At 43.2% G+C, this 27,292-nt stretch overlaps 1 protein-coding gene across 4 annotated transcripts in view; it reads left to right on the top strand.

The window, feature by feature from the left end:
• The first annotated feature begins 1,983 nt into the window (after nt 1-1,983).
• The window catches only part of TP53BP2 (tumor protein p53 binding protein 2), a 68,690-nt gene continuing 43,381 nt past the window's right edge, over nt 1,984-27,292 (top strand). For 2 of the 4 annotated variants that reach the window (XM_024976682.2, XM_059875666.1), the window contains exon 1: nt 1,984-2,438. In XM_024976682.2, the coding sequence (XP_024832450.2) occupies nt 2,325-2,438 (114 nt within the window). In that variant the 5' untranslated portion in view covers nt 1,984-2,324. Of the gene's footprint in view, nt 2,439-2,903; nt 3,225-26,125; nt 26,270-27,292 lie in introns of those variants that run through there. The other 2 variants (XM_024976683.2, XM_024976681.2) reach the window with 2 other exon arrangements.

Raw genomic sequence — 27,292 nt, 5'->3', positions numbered from 1 at the left:
TTTCTTCTACTTTGGTTATTATTTTATTAATAAGTCAGGGCTGCCAATGCTCCCTCTAAATATAATTTACTATTGTGTGTGACCAGTAACACACAGTGTTTTTTGGATATGAAGGAGAGATGTTTTCTCATTGTTGAGAATGGGAGGTTTAGTGATTGATACCCAGAATTCTTTCTCTGGATGACCTAGATCGTGGTCGTTTCTGAGACTTTATTTGTAGTTGTTTCTGATATTTCTTTGCATGCAAGAAAATAATGAAAGTCAGTGGAATACGAGATAGGTTTTTTCGGTTATATAGTCCCTGCAGGTTGCCAATAGGCAGTCTTGGTTCCCATAAATGTGCTAAAATCCAAGATTAGGGCTTTTTAAAATTAAGATTCTCAAATTTAACGATTGCCTCTTCCTGCAACATGCTCCACTCAGGGTTTTTCTCAGTCTTGGTGGGTAGCAATTTCCATTCTTTAGGACAAAAGCCTTGGACTTCTCTTTGACTTTTTACTCTCCTATTCCATATCTACCTTGTCACAAAATTCTATGAGTTTGACCTTCAAAATACATCTCACATCTGACTACTTTTCACAATGTTCACCATTACTGCCCAAGCCACTTTCATCTTTTTCTTGGATTATTGCAAGCTCTTCCTACAGGTTCTCTGCTAAACTTTCAGTCTGTTTACCACAGCAGCTAGTGTGATTCCATTAAAACAGAAGTCATATCATGGTAGCCATTGGTTAAATTTTTTCTATGACTTAACCACTTCACTCAGAGTAAGAGCCAAAGTTCTTATAATGGCTCGTAAGGCTGTACATTATCTGGCTCTTTATTTCACTCTACCTCATCTTCTGCTTCTCTCTATCTTATCCAGTCCGCTCTAGCCATCCAGGCTTCCTTGAGGGTCCTGGAAACACCAAGTAGGCTCCTACCTCAAGGCCTTAGCACTGGCTGTTCCCTCTGCTTGGAAGCCTTCATGAAGGCTGCAGTTTACTCCTTCAAGTCTGTGCTCACATATCATCTTTTCAGTGAGGTCTACCTCGACCACTTGATTTAAAATTTCACCTGCATGCCTCATCCCCTTAATTTTTGTCTTATATTTGGTCATTTTTTTTTGGACTGGCTGAGATAATTGGTAATTTATGTAAATATTAATTATTAATATACTCAGCTACTGATTTTACTGTCCACCTAATTTTGTTGTCTTCATTAATGTATCCCTATACTTAGAAGAATACTCAGCATGTAGTAAATATTAGACAAATATTTACTGAATAAAAGGATGAATTTCCTTTACAATTTAGGACAATCCTCTTAAAATAACTAGGCTTTACACTAGATTTTTGGAGAATTTTTGATTCTAATTGAATTAGCCATAGCTTAATATATTAGTATTTCCAGATATGTAGCTGGGATAAGAAGGCTAAGAGTTTGATGATGGAGATTCTGGTTAGCGATATATTGGACTATAAGACTCTTGAGAGTCCCTTGGACATCACACCAGTCAATCCTGAAGGAAATCAACCCTGAGTATTCACTGGAAGGACTGATGCTGAAGCTGAAGCTCCAATATTTTGACCTGATGTGAAGAGTCAACTCATTGGAAAAGGCCATGATACTGGGAAAGATTGACGGCAGGAGGAGAACAGGGCGACAGAAGATGAGATGGTTGGATGGCATCATCGACTCAATGGGTATGAGTTTGAGCAAGCTCTGGGAGCTGGTGATGGACAGGGAATCCTGGCGTCGTGCAACCCATGGCGTCCCACAGAGTTGGACACGACTGAGCGACTGACCAACAATATTGGACTAAGAAAGATCTGTCCATGCTTGAGGCTAGGTGAATGCAGGGGCTTTATTCCACTTAATCTCGCTCACAAGGACAATTTAAACAGAACTACAGTTTCCTGTAGTTAGGGTTCCAGGAATCTGTGTCCTTGGAAGGTGGAAGAAGGTGCCTAAACCAGCTCTGCTGCTCTTTCAAAATGAGCCACTGCAATTCTCCTAGGCAAAGGGAGCAGAGTGTGTGGCCATTTCCGAGACTGTCCTGAGGGTGTAACGAGTACCCTTCAGAGAGGAAATCCAGGACTTTTTAGAATAGCAGAAAAAGAAGCTCCTCGGAAAGCTGCTTCAAACTTTTTTTGGTTTTATTTACTTATTTTTATTGTGGTAAAACAAACAAAATTGATCATTTTAGTTATTTTTTAATGTTCGGGGTTTTGTTGTTTGTTTTTAGTTACAGAAAGTCACACAGAGTTCTAAACTAGAGTTTGGGCGATGCAGAAGAGAGGGAAGGCGACAGCCCGAGGACTCCTCCACCAGGAACTCTCGGAATGCAGTGCCAGCTGAGACGGACCCGCCGATCTCCATTTTGCTGGGACCGGGCCGTCGCCGGAGCCTCCAGGGACCTCGGCCACTCCAGCCCCGCGGCTGGGTCCTCCCAGGAGGTACGGTCGTCTGGCTCCGGCCGAGGCCGGCGGCGGTGCTCCGGGGAGGAACCGTCCAGGTGCCAAGTTTCCGCCCAGGATTCAGCCCCCACTCCCCCCGCTTTCCCCCACCCCGACCCAGTTCGAAACTGCGGGGAGGTGACGGCCGCAGCAACACTGGGGTTCGTCCGGCGCTTTCCTTATTTTGTCTTCCAGAGGCGGCCTCAGAGTCCTCGGCTCCGCCTGCGGGCGCGCGCGCGCTCTGGTGGCTCCGCCGCGCGCGCCCCCGGTAACTTGTCATCCCGAAGGCAAATAAAGGCGGCGCGGCCCCGCCGCCCCGGGCGCGCTCCCGCCCCCGGCCTCCCTCCCGCCGCGGGCCCGCGCGGCTCCGTCCCCGCGGCCTCCCCTCCCCCACCCCGCCTCGCGCGCCGCGGGCGGGGCCCCGCGCGGGGGGCGGAGCCGGCGCGGGCGGCGGGGGCCCGGCCCGGGGATTAGTTGGTTTCGGAGCCGAGGAGGGAGTCCGGGCCGTGGCGAGCGCGGAGCAGACAAAGCCACGTACGGGGGGGCCTGGCCGGAGGTGGGCTCGGGGCTCGGTGGCGCCCCAGCCCGCACTGAGAGCTTTGGGGACCCGCACGCCGCCCCGCCACCCGCCGCCTCTTTGCAACAGGTCCGCCGCCTTCGGGCGGCCTCCCTCTGCGCTCCCCTCCCCCGCACCGTGCGACCCCCACACTCCGGGGTGCCTCCGCTTGGCTCCGGGCCGTCATCTCGCCACCAGCTTCGATGCGGTTCGGGTCCAAAATGATGCCGGTAAGCGGACGGGCGGTAGGGGCCGGGACCGGAAGTGTGCGGGGTCGCGGGCAGGGGTCTGGTGCCCGCCTTCGTGCGGGTCCGGAGCAGAGCCCGGGGATGGCGGCGGCGGGGGGCTGAGTCCGCGTCGCGGGTGGTCCGTGCATAGCTCACCTCCCGCGAGCGGCTCCATCCTCCCCACCCCAAGCTCCCGCGTGCGGGAACGGGGAGACCCTCACCGAGGGTAGGGGTCCCAGCAACTGCTCCCGAGCCGGTGCGGCAGCCACTCTAAACTTTTCTTTTTCTGTCTGGCTGGGTCCTGACTTTTTTTTGCAGTTCCTGAAGGTCAAGAACAAGGGAACCGGGAATCTTATTTGCTTTGTCTTAAAAAAAACAAGAAACAACTTCAAGTTGGCATGAAATACACGTACCGAAAAGCGTACCTTTTGTTTTTAGTTGAATTTCGATCTTGATATCGGTGATGGCCAACTCTTTTTATCTGGAAACTGATTTTAATAAATGAAGCCTCAAAGTTTTTGATAGCAGTAAAAACGCATTTGCCTGGCTCCCACCGTTTCCACAGCTTGTTTAGCGAGCCCTCGGAGAAGGTTGGTGAGTTCTTTATAGACTCCGTACGCTTTCGACGTGTCCACCAGGCCACACAGGTGAACAACAGGTTTGAGACGTTTGAAATGCCCTTTTTCTTCAACGGTCGCAGAAGCTGGAGGGTTGCAGTGGCTTATGCAGATTTCAGTAGCGTGTTTCCTCGAGGAAATTGTATGTACTTTACACTTCTGCCACTGAAGCAGGATTATCTTGCAGTCGAGCGATGTTTTCTTATGGCTTCATTTGTGGAAACAAAGAAATCACTTTTCTTTTACTTTTATAGAGTCTGTGGAATGAGTGAGGACAAATTTTGTGTATATGCAGTCTCAGATGCAGAATACACTATCTTCTGGCCCCTTAGCTTGTGTTGTGGGAGGGTTTCTTAAACTTTCACATACTGGACACATTTGATTGATTGGTTTTGATAATTCAGTTTAGATGGTTTGGGATATTTTGTCCTGCCAGGATTCAGAGAATTTGAAAGTGTTAATAGCATTATGTGTCCTTTTTTAGTTTGATACCTGGTTATGAAGTTAGGTTTGTGATGTGAATGACCAATATTTAAAATATGGAGAAGGGTGAGGGATTTTGTCATTAAAATGTTTTATTCCTTGTATTTACATTTCTTTGCCTAAAAATAACTTTCACAGTTTGTGATTTTTTTCCTTAAAAATAGGAGCAAGACAAGTGTTTGTTGTTGCGGTATGATTTCTTTCTTAAAGATCAGTTGTATGTTAAGGTATTCTTTGGCCATTATTAATGATGATGAAAGTTTTCCTTCTTACATACCAGATCATCACAATGTATAGAAAGTTATATAGCTCTTTAGGCTATTGCGTTTCCTAACGTCAGTAGAATCTTTTTAAAAAAGATTTATTTTTCTTAGACTGTGCCGGGTCTTCCTTGCCGCCCGTGGACTTCGTCTAGTTGCCGGGAGCGAGGGCCACTCTTCGTTGTGGTGCGTGGGCTTCTCATTGCAGTGACTTCTCTTGTTGTGGGCACAGACCCCAGAGTGCTGCCTCAGTAGCTGTGGCACACGGACTTTGCTGCTCCTTGGCATGTGGGATCTTCCTGGACCGGGGATCAAACCCGTGGCCCCTGAATGGCAGGCAGATTCTTAACCATTGGACCACCAAGGAAACCCTGTCAGTAGAATCTAACAGGACTCATGATGTGGTGGCATGTGCAGTATTTGCTCAGCTCCTACCTTTGTGACCATAGCCTTTTTTCTTTCTTAGTGTTTTGTTTCACCATCTGTAAAATGGGGGTTTTAGTAGTAACCTAGCTTTAGGATGTTTGTGAGGATTAGAGTTATTGTTTATGAAACAGTTAGTGCCTCCTTGCCTCTCTCGGGATAGTTGCTAGATAAGAACTTCTCTTGAATTTGTAACATTGGTTAGGTTAAACTGGAGATTCTTATACTGGCAACACATAAAAAATATGAAAAAAAATTTCATTTATTAACCTCTTGTTATATCTTTATCCTGTAATAGTTGGGATATTTGAAAATAAGACTGTTTTCTTAAATATATCTCTTCTCTTTAGCTTTTAATATGGATTTTTATTCCATCATCAAGTGAGGTTTTAAATTTATTACTTTGAAAAACTAACCAATTTATCAAAAAAAAGCACTTTGCTTAATAGGGAAAAATGGATAGTCTCAGAATGTAGACAATTACCTTGATATGCTTTCTTGTTGAGGTGAGATGTTCATAACATAAAAATGACAGTTTTAACCATTTTAAAATGTACAGTTCTGTGACATTAAGAATACATTTTTAAAATTGCTTTTACAGGAATGCTGGAGATAACAACTTGCTATTTAGACTGCATTATATTAAAGTTGTGCAAATAAATTATGTTCATGTGTTTTCTCAACAAATGGTAGAGAATCAAGTGAATTTCTTTCATGTGGGACATGAAGTGATAATTGGATCCCAAATCAGAAGGGGATGATGCATTTTAGTAGGCTAACTAAAAATAAGTAGGCAAGTGCTGAGAATCACAGTAGAGATAATGATAGGGTACTGCAGAAAAGGGTGTAATAATTACACTCATTTTGAGATACCTGCCATAGTTGGTATGTCTGGTTCTGTGATATTTCCACAACTTGGTGAGGAGAAACTGATTACTCCTTCCTACTTGACACTGTATCTTTTTCTTCATTAAAGAAACGTTATTTGTAGTTTGGCAGTATGGCTGTTTAATGAGGCATTCTCATGTTGTATTTATCAACTAAAGGGAAATCGTCATTAAAAGCAACATTTCTCAGCTGTTTAAAATTATATCACATATCTTTTTTCATTACTTTTCATTTTGTGAAGTGTTGTATTCAAACAAGAATATTTTTATGAAAGAGCTTGCTGCTGCTGCTGCCAAGTTGCTTCAGTCGTGTCCGACTCTGTGCAACCCCAGAGACGGCAGCCCACCAGGCTCCCCTGTCCCTGGGATTCTCCAGGCAAGAACACTGGAGTGGGTATGAAAGAGCTTAGCTAACTCTAAAAGCATTCCCTGTTCTTTTTAGATACAGTTTGATAACAATTTCTGTTTGTACCTGCTGCTCAAAGGTAAATGAAAAAAACCTGCTCACAAAACCACACAGTGTTCCACAGTGCCGTGTGGAAGGCCAGAGGACTTGAATTTGCCTGTCTCAGTGGTTGATGTCATATATGTGGCATTTATATTCAGCTGTGATAGAAAATGAACTGTATCTGTGCTGTCCAGTGTGGTAGCCACCAGCCACCCGCAGCTACTGCACTTAAAATGGGACTAATGAGACCAAGGAATTGAATTTAAAAAAAAATCTAATTATATCTAAATAGCCACATATGCCTGATGGTCACTGACTGTATCGACAGGGCAGTTGGTTTGATGAAGGGGCACAAAGGAGCATTTTACATTTGAATCCCATATTTGCAGCTTCACATTTACGTTAATACTTTAAATGAAATTGTAATGGGTCGTTTATCCCTAATGACTTGGAGAATGGGTTTTCCGATTATTTAATTTAGTGTTCTGTTTAAATGAATTTCACCACAAAACCCTAATATGGATAATATTTTGGAGAAAATAATAGCTTATTTTAAAGAGCTCAGTTGAACTAATCATGATTTATTTTTAGGTTTATGGCATTTTATCTTTCAATGCTACAGAGGTATCATAATTACGCCTAGCAATTTCATTATGCTGTGAAATATCATCTGATTATTGGAACTTATAATTTTGGAAGTCTGGGACCAAAAAAATGGGATATTGCAGTAGCTCCTTTAGAAGTCTCATTCTTGGTCAATCAGATTTATGTATTTCTAAAGGCAGCTTAGTCAGCTCCCCAGCCTGAGAGCTTAACTTCTGCTGAAATACTTGTATTATTTTCATGTTTTAAAGTATTATTTGTATTATATACTGGTTTTATTTGCACATACTTTCCCAAACTGAAATTGTGTTTTGAAATGACAAACCTTTTCAAGTTGTAGCTTTGGAACATTGTATTATTATGATTATACCATGTTCTGAAAGAATTCCTTTTTGTTGTTGAGAAGTAATGCAGTCCATTAGCTTAGGTTTTATTTCAGAATAAAGTTTAAGGTAGGTTCTCTATAGAACTATAATTCTCAAAGGCTGTTAAACAAATCATCTATTTAAAAGAAAATGTGCAAAGTATCTCACATTTCCTGTGCTGTAGTGAAATTTGTTTCTTGTGACTTATGCTACACTAATTAAAAGCCGAAAAGAATTTTAACAATTTCTGTATTTTTACCTGTTTGAGAGAAACTGGATTTAGACTTTATAAAGAACTGTAGCACAATCATACACCTGCTTATATTGTAAAAATTAACTTAGAATTTATCTTAGAGGGACACAGAGGGTCATTTATTCATACACTGCTTCTAGGAAGAACTGTTTTTTCTCTCTCTCTACGTTCCCTGTCCCCCAGCAGCAGATGGTAAAAACAAGAAAACAAAACCTCTCTTTTCTGGAGCTTTTAAGGAACACTGTAGACCTTTATCTCTTGGTAATCTACCATAGTATGTGAGACTTCTTAAAACGTCTTTCTAAAGTGCACCTAACACTGCGCCATTCTTGCAGCTCATGTAAGGTCCAGCCTCTTTCTAGTTCAAATAGGGTAACAGCGTACCAATACATGTTGATATGATTTCCATCATGTACCATAAACCTCTGAATCAACCTGAATATTCATTGGAAGGACTGATGGTGAAGCTCCAATACTTTGACCACCTGATGTGAAGCGCCGACTCATTGGAAAAGACCCTGATGCTGGGAAAGATTGAGGGCAGGAGAAGGGGACAACAGAGCATGAGTTGGTTGGATGGCATCATCGACTCAATGGACATGAGTTTGAGCAAGCTCCGAGAGATAGTGAAGGTCAGGGAAGCCTGGCATGCTGCAGTCCGTGGGGTCGCAGAGTTAGACATGACTGAGCGATTAAACAACAACCCTGTAAACCTCTCACCAGCCTTTTCTACTTACAAGTACTGCAAAGAACATGAAGAGTGGGATAGAAGAATTCAGGAATCCAGAGTGTTCTTTTCAGCTCATGCCACTTTTTCAAGTCAAACATTATTTAAATATTTCTCTTTTTTCATGATACTGAAGCAGGTACTGAACAGAACATTTTCTTTTAATCAGATGTCATTGAGAAAAGCAAAAACAGATGACAGACCTTGTGAGAGGTATACTTAGGCTGGAGTGGTAGGTGTGACAGTAAAATTTTTCATCTTGTTGGGGAGAGCTGAGAAGTCTTAGTCATTAGGAGAGCCTTCAGGAGCACTGAACATTAAGGACGCAGTGATTCTTAAAACATTCTGCATACTCTCTTATCAGAGGAAAACTCTCTTATCAAAGAAATGCAAATTCCCAACATAGTTAGAGCCTGTGTAGGAAAAGTAGCTTCACAGACTCTGCGACTGTGGCCATTTTTAGCTTTTTTCTGCTTAATATTTATCCAAACACAAATGACTCATTTGGTTAACGGAACCAGATTTTTCATTGAAAATTTTCACGGGACCAATAAATACTGAATTTTCCCTTTTGAAATGCGTACTTCAGTGGTTGTTCTAGAAACAGATTTGTGACTTAGTACTATTTATTTAAATTTCCAACATTTCAACCAGAAATCCTTAAGACACAAGTTTAGAAAAGTAATAGAGAATCATAAGGAGTAAACTATTGTAAAATATTGCTTTAAACTACTAGTGGTAATAATAAGAAATGATCCAGACAGTGTGTTAATCTTCCGTAGTGGAAAGAATAATTTCTCTGTCAACTGGTATGGTTGAAAGCCCCATGCTTTTATTTTCCACCCAGGGTGGAGAGGGAGCTTCTGCTGGAACCCCTTGTGTGCCCAACACCTGCCCCTCTGTTGGGCTGCTCATCTCAGATAATCCGGTTTTGACCCTGTGAAGCAAGGCTTCCCCCTTCTCATGTAACAAAGAATTTGAAGCCCATAGGGTTTTGGTAATTTACCCTGGGTCACTTGGCAGAAATGAGATGAGAACCAGGTCCACCTGTGAAGAAATGCTCTAGAATGTTTCTGTATACTTATCAAGACAGTAGTCATGGTATTCTTTTGGCTAATGACAACTTCAAATACTGGTTTATAGAGCATAACACTAATTATTTTTGACTTTAAGGAAAACAGAGATATCTTCCCATATGTAAATCCACACTGGGTGATAAATTTGGTAAATGGTTCTCTTATCAAGTTTCGACTGATGTGGAGCTGACTTCACCCTGTGCAAAGGAAATGGCTCAGTGACTATTATTTTTTTCTACCTTTAATGCTTCTATAGAGATCTCGGCTCTTTCGCATCATCTGGGAAAGAGAAGGGGTGTAATGATTCCTTTTTTCTTCTTCTTCTTTCTTTGATACAATTGCCTTTTGTCTGAGGGGTATTGGATAATCTTGCTTTTGATGGTATGTTTAAACAGGGTGTGAACGTTGTGAGGTAGGAGAGTAAGGGTCAGAGTGGAATGGGTGGTTAAGAGCCACGGAGGGCAGGAAACTAGAGAGTCTGCTGTGAGGTTGCCGTCTTTATTGTGCAGTCTTTTCCAGGGGCTTGAGAGGTGAATCTGTGACTTGGAGGAATGCCCACTGCTGGCAGAATCTCCAGATGAGGACAAAGTGACAGCATCTCCCCTTGCTGCCCCAGGGTGGTGTGTATAGTGAGGAAGAGTGATTCCATTTAATCAGATGAATTTATTGGAAATAAACTGGAGACTGGTATGGAATGAAATCATATTAAATCAGTGATCTTCCTTCTTCCTTATTAACCTGCTGATTGTTTTTGGATGGCCTTTTGGGGACAACATCTGTTCAATAAGTGTGCAGTGAACACCCACTATATTCCAGGCACTGTTCTCAGTGCCATGGATACAGGAAAGAAGATGACAGTTTTCAAGGAGCGTACCTCTCCTGAAGCTTAGTGGGAGGCTTGGAGCGGAGAGGATATGGAAAGTAGAAACAAAACAAAAGAGTTATGTAGGATTTAAACAGCATGTGACTAGGACGGCTGCTGTAGATTGGTGGTCAGGGAAGTGACATCTTGGCTGAGACCTGTGCAGATCTGTGGGAGGAGCAAAAAGCTATGACAAACCTAGACAGCATATTAAAAAGCAGAGACGTTACTTTGCTGACAGAGGTCCATATAGTCAAAGCTATGATTTTTCCAGTAGTCATGTATGGATGTGAGAGTTGGACCATAATGAAGGCTGAGTGCCAAAGAATTGATGCTTTTGAACTGTGGTGTTGGAGAGGACTCTCGAGAGTCCCTTGAACTGCAGGGAGATCAAATGAGTCAATCCTAAAGGAAATCAACCCTGAGTATTCATTGGAAGGACTGATGCTGGAGCTGAAGTTCCAGTGTTTTGGCCACCTGATGTGAACTGACTCATTGGAAAAGACCCTGAGGCTGGGAAAGATTGAGGGCAGGAGGAGAAGGGGATGACAGCGGCTGAGATGGGTGGATGATATCATTGACTCAATGGACATGATTTTGAGCAAATCCCAAGAGATAGTGATAGGGAATCCTGGCGTGCTGCAGTCCATGGGGTTGCAGAGTTGGACATGACTTAGTGACTGAACAACAACAACATATCAAGTAGGCAGAATTCCCAGGGGATGGTGCAAAGGCCTGGAGGAAGCAAGGGGGACTATGAGGCCGGAGCTTAGTGGTTGGGAGCGAGTGACTGGAGTGGAGGTGGAGAAGTGCAGCCTGTAGGCTTTCCTGGGCGGGGCGAAGAGTTTAGTTGCCAGGGGAAGGGATGTGACAGCCCCTGGAAAAGTTCTAAGGAGTAAAAGTGACATAAATGGAGAGATTAGAAAAGATGCCTCCATTGCTGTGTGAGAACAGATTGTGGAGGTGCCACAGCCAAAGAACTGGGAAATATGGGGGGAGCCTGACAGCCCTTGTGGTAGGAAGACAATGGAAAACCACCAAAGATGGATAAAAGCTTTATCATATACTGTGAGGGCCCAGCAGTTAGTGTGAACTCGCTATGAACTCAGTCCATGCAGTGTGTGACTTGCTCTAGGCGTTCAGAAGCCCCAGGGATGAGAGAAGGGTTGATCTTACCCCAGGGTTGGGCATAAGATCAGGACAGGGATGGGCAGGGTTATTCCACTCCACAAGCTCCTCCTGTGAGACTCAAGAGAAACCAGACTTGTTACATCCTTAAAGAGCTCTGCAGAGCTTTAGAGAAAGCCTGTCGCCGTGCATGGAGATCAGTCCCTTGCGGATGCCTTAACCCTACAAGTATTTTACAACAACTGTGCCTTCCACCCCATGATCATCTGCTTTGAAAGCTTCAAGTGCTTTCACCTACAAGTTCCTTCACCTTTTTTTTTTTTTTTAATCAATGGTAATCTTCATTTTATTGACAAAGATACAAAACAGCCAATGACCTAGGAAATTGAAATCAGAGCTGACTTAAATTCTAGAAAGAGTCTCTTCCTGCCAGTGTTTTTCTGTATCACAGCAATATCTAGTTGCTAACTGCTAGCTATTGATAATTTGTGACGTGTAGGTTATTACTGGACTTCCCTGGTGGCTCTGATAGTTAAGAATCTGCCTGAAATAGGGAGACCTGGGTTGATTGCTGTGTTGGGAGGATCCCCTGGAAGAGGGTATGACAACCCACTCCAGTATTCTTGCCTGGAGAATCCCCATGGACAGAGGAGCCTGGTGGGCTACAGTCCATGGAGTCACAAAGAGTCAGAGATGACTGAGCGACTAAGCACAGCACAGGTTATTATTATTATTTTCTTGTAATTTGTTGATCTGGAAAAGGGGACTATTTTGGATACTAATTTTATTTTAAAGTTAAATAGGATCTTTCTCTGGTAGGTGTTGATCGCTGCTTTCGGTCACTAAGAGACCTGGATGTTATCCTGCATTCCATCCGTTCTTCCATTTTCTCCCATGATGGTTTCATCACTATGTCCCGGACTCCTCCTCTCTAGCCCCTGGTGCTCTTCTTCTGTGTTACCCCTCTCCTGCCTGGAAGGGGTGATCCTCTCCTTATTTATACCTTTACTGTCCTTCACCCCGTCAGTCCATCTCCACACTACTTCCATGGTGATCTGAGATAGTGTCTGTTGCTCCCCCTGTCCAGAATTCTTCAAGACTGACTTGTATTACCTATAGCATACCAACATAATCTCCTTAGCTAGATCCAAAGTTTCCTTATCATCTGGCCCAGTGGATTTCAGCCTTTTTTGTGTCCAAATACATTTGTAGAATATTTGGCCTCTCAGTGGGGAAGGGAAGTGATCGAAAGACTCAAAACATGAAGCAACTCAGCCCTTCACACCCAGCGCCCGCTGCGGAGGGAAAGTAAGTGGTGCGTGTGCCTCGTGCCTGGCAGAAGGGCAGCCCCCTTCGCCCTGCTCAGCCGGCCTGCCTTCAGGATTGCAGGGCAGTTGGGGAAGAAGATCTGCTCACCGCCTCCTTCATGCTCCCAAGGGACGCTGTGTTAGGCCTCTGTGGGGCTTGATCTGTTTTCCTCTAGCTGGCAGTGAGTTGCACCTTCTTGTATATTGACGTCCATCACCTGCTCTGCGCCGTCTGACTGGGCCTTAATTGTCAGTGTGAAATAAGTCGTGTATGTCCCGAGTTTCTGCGTCACAGCTGTGACTCAGGGGTTGAGAGGTGACCTGTTCCTTCTGTCTGACCTCCCACCTTCCTGGTTTCAGCAGTTCTGGGGCTGCGTGACGATAGCACGCCGGGTTTCCTCTCACTGCTGTGCCTTTACATGTGCCATTTTTCTGCCTGGACAGCCCTCTTCTTGTCTGACTCATCCTACCCTTTTCGGTTCAGTAGTATTCCTTGAGACGGGTGGTTTTTTTTCCCTGTTCTCACTGGACGTCATCTGAACCTCCACCAGGAAGTTCTCCGGTTGTGTCACGTGTTTGCGGGGCCCTGTGGGGCTTTGTGCTCTGTGTGCGGCTTGAGGGTGTGACCCATCCTCTAGTCTGTGTTTCTAACACTGAGCACAGTGTTTGACACACAGTGGCATTTAATAAATGTAGTTTGGGTGAATGAATGTTCTTATTTTTAATTTTCCTTGGGGAGGGTAGTGCTTGCCCATTTAAATATATGTCCATTGTTGGGAGAAGTTTCACAGAGGTGAAATCTTTGAACATAGAGGACCACTTCCATAGCAGACTGCCAGGTAGAAAGGAAAGAACTAGAAATCATGGATTGGTTGTGCTCAGGCGATCATGCATGGATCTTAAAAATACGGTGCTTACAGGGAGCTCTACTCTAGGGAACTTTTCCCATGGGTCTGTAATGACCTATATGCAAAAAGAATCTCAAAAAGAGTGGATATGTGTATATGTATCAGATTCACTTTGCTGTACACCTGAAACTAATACAGTTGGGAAATCAACTATACTCCAGTAAAAATTGTTTAAAAATACAATGCTTAGTGAATAAAAGCAACAGATAGAGTGAAGTCTATGATGGTGCCTTTGTGTAAAATTAGACATGCTCCTAAGACAGCAGTGCTCAGCCTAGAAGAAAGTATACCAGCCAACATGAAGCTTATACAGAAGGGTTGAGGTAGGGATGGAGAATTAACTAGTCAAGTATATTTATTTAGTTCTTTTATTTTGTTGTTTGTTTATGGCAGACACTGAAAGCAGAGTAGCTTCAAGTGAGCGACTTTGATAGATATTTTGGAATTTGAAATCTTGCCTAAATCAGGCTTCTGGCATAGTTGAAAAGGAGAGAAAAGATTTCTTAGGTTATCCTAAAGTAAGCAGAATGCTTTGTTTTCTTCCCTTGAGACATGGTCTGGCTCTGAGAAAACTCACTTTGCAGTTACACCGCGAGGTCACGTATAAGTGCTTCTTATGCCTGATGACGTGAACACACTGTTCACATCTGTTTCCTGTTCACATTCCCATCTTCCGGGGAACTTTGAGTCTCTGAGCCACAGTATCGGTTCAGTTGAACAATCACATATTCAGATTTGCTGTGTGTCAGACAGATACTGAGATTGTGTTTTTCGGGAGAGGAGAAAAACTGGGAGGAAGCATTTGAGGGCCAGAACTTCTGTACCAAAGGAATTTATAGACCAGTAAGACAGATAAGACTGGGATCCGGACAACTGTGATGTGAACAGTCGTCTGAGAAGCAGAGAGAAAGTGTCCTCCTGGCTCGAGGTGCGTGTCTGTGGGAGGGACAGGGCTGGAGGCAATTTTATGGTTTTGAATTATTCCAGAAAGCTTTTCGAGATTTCTCATTTGGTGATTTGAGGCTGTGACTGTGGAGCAGATAACTTCTATGTTTTAAGTCTTTATATTTCTTATAATTGATTGGAAGTTCCTTGAAATTAAAAATAGGCAAAGATAAAATACCACTGTATATGAATCTGATTTTTTTTTTTTTTTAATTTAAGTATAGTTGATGTACAGGTAAGTTACAGGTTTAAAAGTCTGTGAAGTTTTGATTGTCACAGGGTTAACCATTGACATTTTAAGTTAATATACACTATACAGGTTAATATGCACTGCTGTTATCTATTGGTAAAAGAACTAATGCTGTAGTTCATTTACCCAGAAATTTAGTTTCATGTTACATCTCTGCTTATAAGCCCCAATGCAGTGGTTCTCAAACTTCAGTGGGATTGCTGGGCCATACCTCAAGGTTTTCTGATTCAGGAGGTCTAGGTGGGGGCCTGAGACTTTCTGTTTCTGGCAAGTTCCCAGCGATGCTGATACTGTTGGTCTGGGGACCATACTTTGAGAACTACTCTAGTGATGTCCCTTATTCTTCAGCCTGTGTCCATTATACTTGACCTCAAGGCCCTTTATCAGCTGTTTACCTGTCCATCCTTGTTCATATGTGCCTATATTCCTGATACACTGGCCTTCTTAGTGGTCACGGCACAGACCAAGCCTGTTCCCATCTCAGGGTTGTTGCCTGGAATGTCTTCCCTGGATGTTTCAAGAGGCCGGCTCCTTCCGCCTCAGTTCAGCTGCTCCTCTCTCAACCGTGATTAGCCATGTCCTGCCATCACCTGCATCTTTCTCTATCACATCACCTTTTATTGTGCTCGTTGATCAGTCTCTTCTCTCTGCCCTGAAGAATGCAGACTTTCCCATTCTCTGTGGGTGAATGAAAGATGTTGAAAACAACAAGAAGATGGGACTGAGAGGAAACCAAACCAGGCGCTCCTTTTGAATGACTGACGTTCATGAGAGAAGACTCTATGTCTCAGGGGAGGTGACTGCTCTCTCTTTCTGTAGATGAAGTGGTTATGTAATCAGACATCTAAAACCAGCTACTTTTCAGTATGTGATGAATTTTTTTCCCGCTATTAAAGTAACCATATTTACTATGTCATTTTTCTCAGAATGGTAGTTGTCTCAGAAAATGATTGTGTACTCTAGAAGATCCTGAATGAATGGCTAGGAAATGTGGTGAACTTTTTTAACTATTCAAATTTGTGTCATTGATTTCTAGATTCTACTCATTTGCTCTAGTGACCGAAGAAATAGTTTATAATATAAAGAAATCCTTTGAATATGATTTTATGGTTTTTCTTTATTTTTAATGAATCCTTTCTATTTAAAAAATTTATTTAATTTTATTTAAAAAACTTTTGGGCCACACCATGCGGCATGCAGGATCTTATGAGTTCCCTGATGAGAGCTGGAACCTGTGCCCCCTGCTGTGGAAGCATGGAGTCTTTTATTTTTTTTTTCCTTTTTTTTAATTTTTTAATTGGGGGAAAATTGCTTTACAATGTTGCGTTGGTTTCTGCCATACAACAGCAGACATCAGCCATAATTATACATATATCCTCTCGCTCTTGAGCCATCCTCCTCTCCATGCATCCCATCCCTCTAGGTCATCACAGAGCACCAGCCTGGGCTCCCTGTGTAATAGCTTTTCACCAGCTATCTGTTTTACACGTGATAGTGTATGTACGTCGATGCCGCTTTCTCTGTTCATCCCACTCTCTCTTTCCCTTACTGTGTCCATGAGTCCATTCTCTACATCTGTGTCTCCTCCATTCCTTCCCTGTGGATAGGTTCATCAATACCATTTTTCTAGATTCCTTATATATGTGTTGATATATGATATTTTTCTTTTTCTGACTGACTTCACTCTGTATAACAGACTGTAGGTTCATCTACCTCACTAGAACTGACTCCAAGTGGTTCCTTCTATGGCTGAGTGTAATATTCCATTGTATATATGAACCACATCTTCTTTATCCATTCATCTCTAGAAGGACATCCAGGTTGAGAATTGTGGAATCTTAACCACTGAACCGACAGGGAAGTCCCGGATTTTTCTTTAAATAACTCACATGTCTGATAGAAACTGACAGGCTGATGTTTAAAGTATTCCATGAGCAAAATGCAGTACATTTAGTGAATATATGCCATACTTAGTGTAGAAGTGGGTTTAAATATCATTGATCTTTAATGGAACATTAGTAGATGTGACCCATGGTAATTGATGAAGATTTTATAAAGCAGTGTAATGGCCTCAGGAGTAAACTCTGGGCAGGAGAGATGGCACATAAGCCTCTGTCAGCAGTGATCGCCGATAGCGGTAGCAAGGTTGGACGGGTCATCAGGGAGGCTGGGGAGTGTCTGAGGGAAAGGACTCAAAGACTAAGTGTACCCGCTGCTCCTGAGGGAGACGTCACGGAGACCTCTGTCGGGATGCCCACTGAACTACTGGGGAGGGGTGGCAGGGTCGTCCAGGCTGGGGTGGCTGGGCGGCACACCCCCTGCAGAAGGAGGGCAGCCCAGCCCGCCCTTGGGACGGAGCAAGTCCAAGTCAGGGAGCCAAGCAAGCCGCCCCGTGTTCTTGGTTCGTGGCCCCTGGAGCAGAGTTACCACAGGAGCAGACAGCGAGGTCTCTGAGGAGCAGGAGGCTGAAAATGCTGGAAGATTGGAATGATCTGCGTCTCATTTCTGACCCCTTTCTCAGGTTGGAAGCCAGAGTTGGGCTGAATGGCTCTGTATGTTTGAGAGACTGAAAGAAGCTTTGGTTGTTGCTGTTTCTTAATCCCTTTCTATGTATCTTACTGTTAAGAGAGGTGTTTTTCTTGACCAGGTTATAGGAAGCCTAGTAGCAGCATCCTCTTCTAGAAGGTAGTCTGGGGTCTTCCTTCCTTCATTTCATTTCTGTCTCCATAGGGGAATTATTAAATACAAAAATCATCTTGACTTTTCTCTACTCTCTACTACCATTATTATCTGATTGCCTCTATGGTGAGTTTCCTGTGAGTTGTAAGATTGGGGAGGATTTATGTCACTCTTTTTATAGATTGTTCATTTTCCTCTAAAGGACAAATTTTTTTCTCAATATATATATATATATTATATATATATATATATATATTTTCTTAGGTAAACCTAAGTGATTTGGGATTTTATAAATCAAAACTCTGGTGCTTTTATTGCAAAGCTTAAATTCCTTTCTATGACAGGGAACATCCTAAACTCTTAGTTCTATTTTTCTTTCTGTTAAACTTCACATGGTTTTTCAGTCAAAGGAATAAATTTAGCCTCTGACACAAAGTAAATTTCTTGTAAATGCCCTGGTCAGTTTTTTTTTTTTTTCAATTTCCTTTTGGAAAAGTCTTCCAAATTTTAATCTGAAATAATTCCTCTTTGAAATGAGTCATCCTTGTATTAATAGCATAACTTTATAGTTACAGTGCATACATGTCCTGTTAAAATGGAACTCTTAAAAATAAATCTTTGATCTCTTCTTTTTTAATGAAAATTGTCTCTGACTTTGGATTTTTGGAAGGGCAAGCCTTCTTCAGACATGACTTGGGCATGAATTACTGTGCAGCGCGTGTGGGGAGGCCTGGTGCAACTTAATGTAATGGTGTTTGGTCCTTCCCTGAATCTTTCTCTTCAGATTGATCACTTTAAGAATCAAATCTTATTTGCTGTTTTTAGGGAAATATTTTCACATTATCACAGTTTGTATTGTGTTATGTATACTTTTAAATTGTACATTATTATAAAACTATATTAACATTGATATTTAAACAAATTTAAAGTGACATCTATACCCAATCTCTGGAGAAGGAAATAGCAACCCACTCCAGTGTTCTCGCCTAGAGAATCCCAGGGATGGCGGAGCCTGGTGGGCTGCCATCTATGGGGTCGCACGGAGTCGGACACGACTGAAGTGACTTAGCAGCAGCAGCAGCAGCATACCCGATCTCATAATACCAGAGTTCTCTTACGTATTCTGTACAAGACAGTTCCTGTGTCTGTATGTTTAATTTTTTATATTTTGGCTGCGCCATGCAGCAGGTGGGATTTTAGTTCCCTAACCGGACATCAAATCTGCGCCCCCTGCAGTGGAAGTGGAGTCTTAACCCCTGGACCACCGGGGAAGTCCTGTCCATATGTTTTAAATGGTTAAAATCTACAACTTAATATTTCTATTTTGTAACCTTATCTTGCCATTTTCTAACACTGTACTTACAGTAGTTGGTACCTGGGTCATAGTCCCTCCAGCAGCTACCCTTCCATGGTTAACTTATTGGATGTTAGTTTCCTATCTTACTGTTCATAGCTCCAACACCACAGTGAAAAATCTTCAGCCATTTACAGGTTTTCTTCATTTCAGTTATTTCTGTAAGGGTAATTCATGGGGTATACGTAAATTTACGGGTTTTGATAACATGATACACTTTACTTTCCAAGTGGGATTTTAAACAATTTTTAGTACCATCATTATATCTTTGAATGAATCAGTCTCATCTCTGTTGGATCTTACGTTTTAATCACTAATTTAATAGTTGTAAGTGATGACTCATTGTTTTAATTTACATTCATCCTTCCCACTCTGTGTTTTACCTTTCGTATTGCCCTATGGTCTGTCCCTGAGAGCCTCTGCTCCCAAGTATATATTAGATTTGATGCTTACTATTTTTTAAAAACATGAAGTTCTTGATGTGCAAGTTGGGAAGAAGTGAGCAGTTCATGTCTCTGTTAATGGGAAGGGCTGACCTGGTATCAGGGGAAGAAAAGCCATCTCTTCTGTTCTGTCCAAGCTAGACTCTGAGCATTTTCAGATACCCCAGCAATTTATCGTCCTCACAGCTGCAGGTTCAGCTGTGAAAGCTGATGTGTTGTTTTGATCTGATTATTGCTGTGCTTGTGATGAAAATAACTTACGTCACAAGTTCCCAGGAACACATTTGTGAGTCAATGAAAATAACCAAGTTTCTCACAGTAGCCTCCCATGCGATTTGACGCCAGGAAACTCCATTCTCCTTTCTTCCTTACGGGAAAGGAGCTAAGGGAGTCATCTTTGTTTTCTTGAGAATATGGTGTTTTCAGAAATCTAAAGAGTCAGGAAAAGATGGCATTTTTAGAAGTAAGGTTACTATAGATTATTATTTTTCTTTTTTATTATTTCCTTATGCATGCATAAGCCATTTCAGTTGTGTTCAACTCTTTGTGACCCTGTGGACTGTAGCCGGCCAGGCTCCTCTGTCCATGGGATTCTCCAGGCAAGAATACTGGAGTGGTTGCCATTTCCGGCTCCAGGGGATGTTCCCTACCCAGGGATCCAACCCACCTCTCTTCTGTCTCCTCCGTTGATAGGCAGGTTCTTTAGCCCTGGCGCCACCTGGGAAACCCAGAATTTCTTTCTTTATGCTTGCCATTAGTTTATGCCTGTTTGCTGAAACCTCAGTCTGCCTCAGATCACATTCATCTTTCTCCTTTCTGAATTTTCATTTTACTTACAGCCCCACTCACGTAATTTGGTACTAAGTTGTTCTTAATTTGGTATTAAGTTTTTTTTATGAGTAAATTTTATTTCCCTTAAGAGATTCTTGTATCTGTCACATAGTAAGCATGTAGTGGGCATTTAAGATTGTGATATAATTCACATACCATAAAATTCACCCTATGAAGTATGTAATTCAGTATTTTTTTTGTTTTGTTTTTAGTATGTTCACAGTGTTAACCACTGGTAATTCCAGAACATTTTCATCACCTTAGAGAAAAACATCCTCTAGGGTTACACGCTATTCCCCCTCCCCTCAACCCCTGGTAAACACTAATCTACTTTTAGTCTCTATGGATTTGAATATTGTGGTGTTTCTTTTTGTGCCTGACTTCTGTCACTTAGTATAGTGTTCTCAGAGTTCATCTATGTGTAGTATGCATCAGTACCTCATTCCTTTTATGGCTGAATAATATTTCATTCTAATGCAGTGGATGTTTAAGATGTGTTTCTTGTGTGTGTGTGTGCGTGTGTGTGTATTTGCAGGCTCATAAGTGCGGCACACGGGCTTAGTTGCCTCACAGCACGGGGTACCTTAGTTCCCTGACGAGGGATCAAACCTGTGTCCCCTGCACTGGAAGGTGGATTCTTAACCACTGGACCACCAGAGAAGTTCCAGGATATATTTCTTGATTGTTAGGTTTTAGTCCCTGGCTAAAGTTGAGGCAGTATGGTGACCCTAGAAAACAACATTGTCAGACAGATATTTGCCATATATATCACATAGCAAGGACCAGGTAATAAAAATGTTTGCCTTATTAATTTAATTATTGATTCTTTATCAGTTTTATTATCCAAGTGATGTTTAATCATTCTAGAAAGTTTAAGCATAGATAAGTCCCCCCAAATTCATTTCATAATCTTACCGCCAAACATTACTACTGTTAATTTGGTGAGGTCTTTTTTTGTTTGTACTACATGTCTGTGTACACGTATTATATTTTTCCATTTGTATAGTGGGATATGGTGAATACTGTTTTGTAACAAAACAGTACATACCTGACCATTCTTGAAAGTTTCGCTTTTTATGCTTTTTCCTTCTGAAATGTTTTGGTATTAGATGCTGAAAAGTTCTCTAAGATTTAGCCATTTTATTTTTTATCATTAAAGATCATGAATTTTTGGCCAAAATTATTGTTTTCAGAAGGACTTAGTTGATAGAGTAGGTTAAAATTTTTTTCTTTAGTAAGGTTTCAACATGCTGATAAAACTGCCTCATCAAAATGAAATAAAAACAGCTTCATCTTTTTATTTTTTAGGGAATTAAGTTACACTTCAAAGAGCGATGTTTTGTAGCACAGTCCACTTATGAAACAAAGATAAAAAGAAAGTACAGTATAAAGAGCCCGTGTGCCTACTTTTCTCAGGTTAGCATGATAGGTTAGTTTAACTAGCCTTTTCTTTTGATTTGGCTCGCTTTTCTATATATTTAAGAAATATATATATTCTTTCCCAGTATGGTTTATCCCAGGAAATTGGATATAGTTCTCTGTGCTGTAAGGAGGACCTTGCTGTCCATCCCTTCTAAGCATGATAGTTTGCATCTGCTGCTGCTTCTGCTGCTAAGTCGCTTCAGTCGTGTCCGACTCTGTGCGACCCCATAGACGGCAGCCCACCAGACTCCCCCGTCCCTGGGATTCTCCAGGCAAGACCGCTGGAGTGGGTTGCCATTTCCTTCTCCAATGCATGAAAGTGAAAAGTGAAAGTGAAGTCGTTCAGTCGTGTCCGACTCCTAGCAACCCCATGGACTGCAGCCTACCAGGCTCCTCCGTCCATGGGATTTTCCAGGCAAGAGTACTGGAGTGGGGTGCCATTGCCTTCAAGTTTGCATCTACTTGACCCTGAACTCCCAGTCCATCTCTCTCCTCCCACCCGACTTAGCAACAACATCTTTTTATGTTATTGTTTTTCCTCTTCCAAATAAAGAAGAGAAAAGATATTCATTGAGAAAATGCCTGATTTACTCCCTCTGTAAAATTTGGAACAACTATGAATTATCACAGTAAAGCCTATAATTGTGGGCAGATTATAATGAAAAGATTTTAAATTATAAGTGATATATAAATGCAAGGGGACATACTTAATGTCTATAAATTTAAGATGGGTGAAATGAGTTTAAACTATTTATTTCAAGTGACGTGATGCCTTTTTGTTCTAATGGAAATTTTCTAGGGGGAAATGTGGCAGTTATAGGTCTCAGGGCCACCAGGCGCAGCTGGGGCTGGTGGGTGGTCCCTCTCTCCTACCCCTTCTCTGGGATTGTCAGGAAGACACCTGCCCTTGGCTGCACATCAGCTGTCACACAGTCACGGCTCAAAGCCACCTCTTCCCAGCTGTATTGTTGTCACTGTGCTGTGGTGTCCCCCATTAAGAAATTGTCAAACTTGATAAACTATCTTTGTAACCTAAAAAGTAAGATAATCACTACAGCAAAGAAAGTCAGTGCAAATGGGACTGTGCTGGTTTGGCCAAGCTGAGCATGAAGCATTTGCGGGTTCTCCAGACATAGATTGCCACTGGGCAGTGAGTACTGGCCTAGGAATAGAGACTAGAGATACAGAGTCAGCATCAGCAGCAGCATTCCCCTCTCGACTGAATCAGTCCATCCATTAAAATGCTCTGGAAAAACTCCATGTTGAAATAAAGAAGAAACAAAGCACCGCTTTTACTCTGTCTTCTTCCATCTGTGGCTCCATGTTCTCCACCTTCCTTTTTTTTTGACCGCACCATGCAGTTATATGGGATCTTAGTTCCCCAACCAGGGATCGACGTGCCCCCTACATTGAAAGTGCTGAGTTTCAACCACTGGCCTGCCAGGGAGTCGCTGTTTTCTCCATCTTTCTGTTCTGAGTCTCTGCATCCTTCCCTTGGGCTCTTAGCCTGTCTCAAACAGGCCTTCGACCTTGTTCCTCAGACAGCACTGGTCAAGGCATCCAGCAGCCTCCGTCTTGTCCAGCCTGGAGAACTGTCCTCATTCTCGTTTCTAAGATCGCTAAACTTTATTTGACTTAGTTGAGACACTGCTTTGCATGGTCTCTGGTATTCCACACTCCTTTGTGTTTCTTTCCATTTTTTATGGTTGGATCTTTTCTAATCCTTTACTGGGTCCCTGTCCTCTATGGGACTTCTGGCCGAGGCCCCAGTCCTGTGGCCCCTTCCCTAATCTGTTCCTCCTTCCTCATAGTAAATGACAGCACTATTTACTCTCTTGCTTAGACACCAAATCTACGTTCATTCAATTTCTATGGTTGCATCCCACATTCTGTCCATTAGGCAAGTCTTGTTGACTCTGCCTTCAAAATATAATCCGGTCCAGCCATTTTTCACCACTTGCTGTTACCTGCAGTCTGTGCTACCATTATATCTCATTTTATGTGCTGCGTGTGTGTGTGCTAAGTCCCTCCAGTCGTGTCTGACTCTGTGACCCTATGGACTGTATCCCACCAGACTCCTCTGTCTGTGAGATTCTCCAGGCAAGAATACTGGAGTCAGTTGCCATACCCTCCTCCAGGGGATCTTCCTGACCCAGGGATCAAACCCATACCCTTATGTTTCCCACATTGGTAGATGGGTTCTTTACTGCTGAGCCATCAGTGAAGCCCCTTTATGTGCTACATTTCCTCTTAATTGGTCTTCCATGCCTGCCTCTCTGTGGTCTATTCATATAGTAGCCAGAGTAATGTTTAAAAAAATGACTTCAATACTCTTTTCAGAATCCTCCAGTGACTTATTTTTTAAAAAATTGAGATATGATTTACATACCACCATTTTGAAGTATCCAGTTCAGTGGATTTTAGTATGTTTACAAGGTGGTACAACCATCACCACTATTTCCAGAACATTCTCATCACCTCAAAAAGAAGCCCTGTACTTGTTAGCAGTCAGTCCCCCAGCCCCTGGCAACCACCAATCTAATCTTTTTGTCTCTAATGATTTGCCTCCAATGGCCTCTTAGATTAAAATCCAGATTCCTTGCTCCAGCCTTTGGGTCTTTGAACAATGGTTTTTGGTTTGCAGTTTCCAGAGCCACAGTATCAGCATCTCAAGGGAGCTTCTTAGAAGTGCAGAATCTCTGTCCCCACCCCTGGTCTACTGAATCAGAATCTCTGAGGGTGGGGCCTTGCCATCTGTGATGAATAACCCTCTGTTTGCACCACAGCTTGAGGACTCTGTGGCTTCTATGCGTGATATAGTCTCTTTGAGTTAATCTCCTATAATCCTTTCCTCTTGCTCACTCTGTCAGAGTGACCTTCCTTGCCCACAAATGTGACAAGCTTGATTCCTCCTTGGGGCCTTGACATTTGTTCTTCCCTCTGCTTGGGCTGTTCTTTTCCTGTACTTTGTGTTCTCATTCTGTTTAGATTGTGGCTAAGGAGCCCTCGCTCACCATAGAGGGGTTGAAGTCATTGAGTTTGAGGATGGAGTGGGGAAGCATCTTTTGCTTGCCTGTCTCCACCCTGCTTTGTGCCCCAGGAAGTTGACTTCTATAAAGGCATCAGTAGTCTCCCTTTCCATCTGACTTCTAGTTGGGTTTTTCCAGTGAGGAGGGGTAGCACGGATGACCTAAGAAGGAGGAAGCCAGGTTGGGGTATTTATTCCCCTGGGGTGGTTGTGTCCCTCTCCACACAGTGCTCTCTGTCTCTCGTTCTGTACCGTGTGCTGTAATGGCTACTTAATAAAGATTATGTCTGTATTAGAACTTAAACCATAAAATAGATAGCCTATAAATCTTGCATAAATGAACAAGATGTCAAAACAGAAGTAGGATGGCATAGCATGATACAAACTGAAGAGGAGAGGACACTAACTTCTGTCGGCGTGTGTAGCTGTGCTGAATACTGTCTGCTCTGCTTTCTGTCAATACCTGTGGGAAACTTACTGTGAAAATAAATCAGAGGTGAATCTGTCAAGTGCAGTAACAGCTGCGGTATTTATTCATTCCTAAACACACACTTACTGTGTGTTTGTTACAAACCAGGCACAGTTCAAGGTGCTAAGGATGCCGTATTGAACAGACAAAACCCTGGGCCTCATGGACCGTCTGTTCTAGCAGGGAAGACAGTAAAAGCAAGTGAAATAAATACAATACATGGTATGTTGGTCACTGTGCCAGGGAGAGAGAGAAAGTAGGGAAGTGCATGTGTGTGCATGTGCATATGTGGGTGCACGCATGCTGTGCAAGTTGAGGGTGGTGGTGGGGTTTTAGGCAGGATGACCAGGGAAAGCCTCCCGGGAAGGAAGTGGTTGTATCAAGACCCAGGGAAAGGAGCGGCAGGCCGTGCTGGCACACAGGGAAGAACATTTGTCGGGGAAGGTCATCAAGAAGACGTGACCTCAGGCTCGACCTGGAAGCTGACCCAGGCACTTGGAGGCTGTTCACCCACCTTCCTATCCTTGGAACGTGCTGCCTGCTGTCCCAGGCTCATGCTGCCCAAGGACGCAGGCTGGAGACTGAACCCAGGGGGACCCTCTCCATAAGCTTTTACCATGCTGCTGGGCAGGGGTCGGGGGAGCCACTCCAGTCTCCTGAGCAAGCTGCCTTGCTTCCGGAAAGGCCAGTTGCCAGTCTGGAGTGGGCTGCCTGCCTTCTGTCTCTCCTTGCCCTCCGCGCCTGGCGCCAGTTTCAGAGTCCACCCCAGAAGCTCTGAGGACGTTTCGAGCCAACAACATGGCAGTCAGAAACAGGATGCGCCGGCTCCAGGGGGTGGGAGGCAAGGAGGAGGATGCTGGTGGAGCCGAGCTTGAAGGTCCGAAGGCCGTGAGGGCTGGAGAGGGGGTGGGGACAGGTGGTCCCAGATCAGCTCATCCAAACGAAACTCCTGCTTTTCTCTCATCCCCTGCCTGCTGCTACCATAATCTCAGAGTGGAGCAAGCCTGGTTTTCCTCCTGAATTTGCTATGAATTGTTTAGTTCACCGCCGCCCCCCCATCCTCCCACATTTAGTCACCAGATCCAGTCTTTCTGTTGAATCTGTTCTTTCCCCCTCTGTCCATTGCCTTCATTCAGGTCCTCACTTCGCGACTGAATTGCTACCTTCCAGGTTGTGGACTGTTGTGAAGAAGTTGGCTCTTACAAACACCCAAACTACGTGGCAGCTCTCAGGAACTTAGGACTCTTATTTTGAAGACCAGGAGGCTGGGATTCAGAGAGGTGACATTACTTCCCTAATAATGATTAACAAGTCTGGGGTAAGAACCCAGATCTCCCACCTGGGCGTCAGGAGCAGCTCACATTGCCGGCCTGGCCTTGGAGCACTCAGCCCAGAACAGTCACTCCAGAGCTGTCTTCAGGCATGCCTGAATGAAGTCCACTCACCACTCACACCAGTGTTAATCCTGTGGGATTTTGGGGGAAAAGTGCAGTGATCTTAGAACACGTTTCTCATCCTTCGTATCTATAATTTGTACTTTTAAATAAATGAAGCTGTTGTCTTCTAAAAAGTAAAACACCAGATCTCTATACAAGTTTGGTTGTGTGCTTAGTCGCTCAGTCGTGACCAACTCTTTGCGACCCCATGGACTGTAGCCCACCAGGCTCTTCTCTGTCCATGGGGATTCCCCAGGCAAGAATACTGGAGTGGACTGCCTTGCCCTCCTCCTGGGGATTTTTACCAGGGTTCAATAGAGCATTTCCTAATACTTTTCTGCTATAAGGAACAGCTGAAAGAGTAGAGGACGGGTGGAGAACAGAATTGTACGCTCATCCTCTCATTTTAGTAGCCAGTATAAAGACTCTTTATAAAAGACTCTTGCTTCATTTATAGAGAAAGTAATATCTGCTCTGCTTATCTGAGAGTTGATGTAAGTTTCTGAGATAATGTGTGTGAAAGGACTCTTTAAGATGAGGTTTACGAGGTAAGGCACTTTTATCTTGGGAAATAACCTCTTATTTGTTGATACAGTGTGTGTTTTGTATATAGGGGTACTCAGTCGCTCAGTTGTGTTCGACTCTGCGACCCTTTGGACAGTAGCCCACTAGGTTCATGGGGTTTTCCAGGCAAGAATATTGGAGTGGATTGCCATTTTCTCCTCCAGGGGATCTTCCTGACCCAGGGATCGAACTCTCATCTCCTGTGTCTTCTGCGTTGAAGGCAGATTCTTTACCTGCTGAGTCATTGGGAAAACCTGTTTTGTGTATATACAGTATATTAAATATTTCTATAATTTGATAAAT

This window comes from Bos taurus, chromosome 16, assembly GCF_002263795.3.
Source record: "Bos taurus isolate L1 Dominette 01449 registration number 42190680 breed Hereford chromosome 16, ARS-UCD2.0, whole genome shotgun sequence".
Lineage (NCBI taxonomy): Eukaryota > Metazoa > Chordata > Mammalia > Artiodactyla > Bovidae > Bos > Bos taurus.
This window is presented reverse-complemented; position numbering and strand designations above follow the sequence as displayed.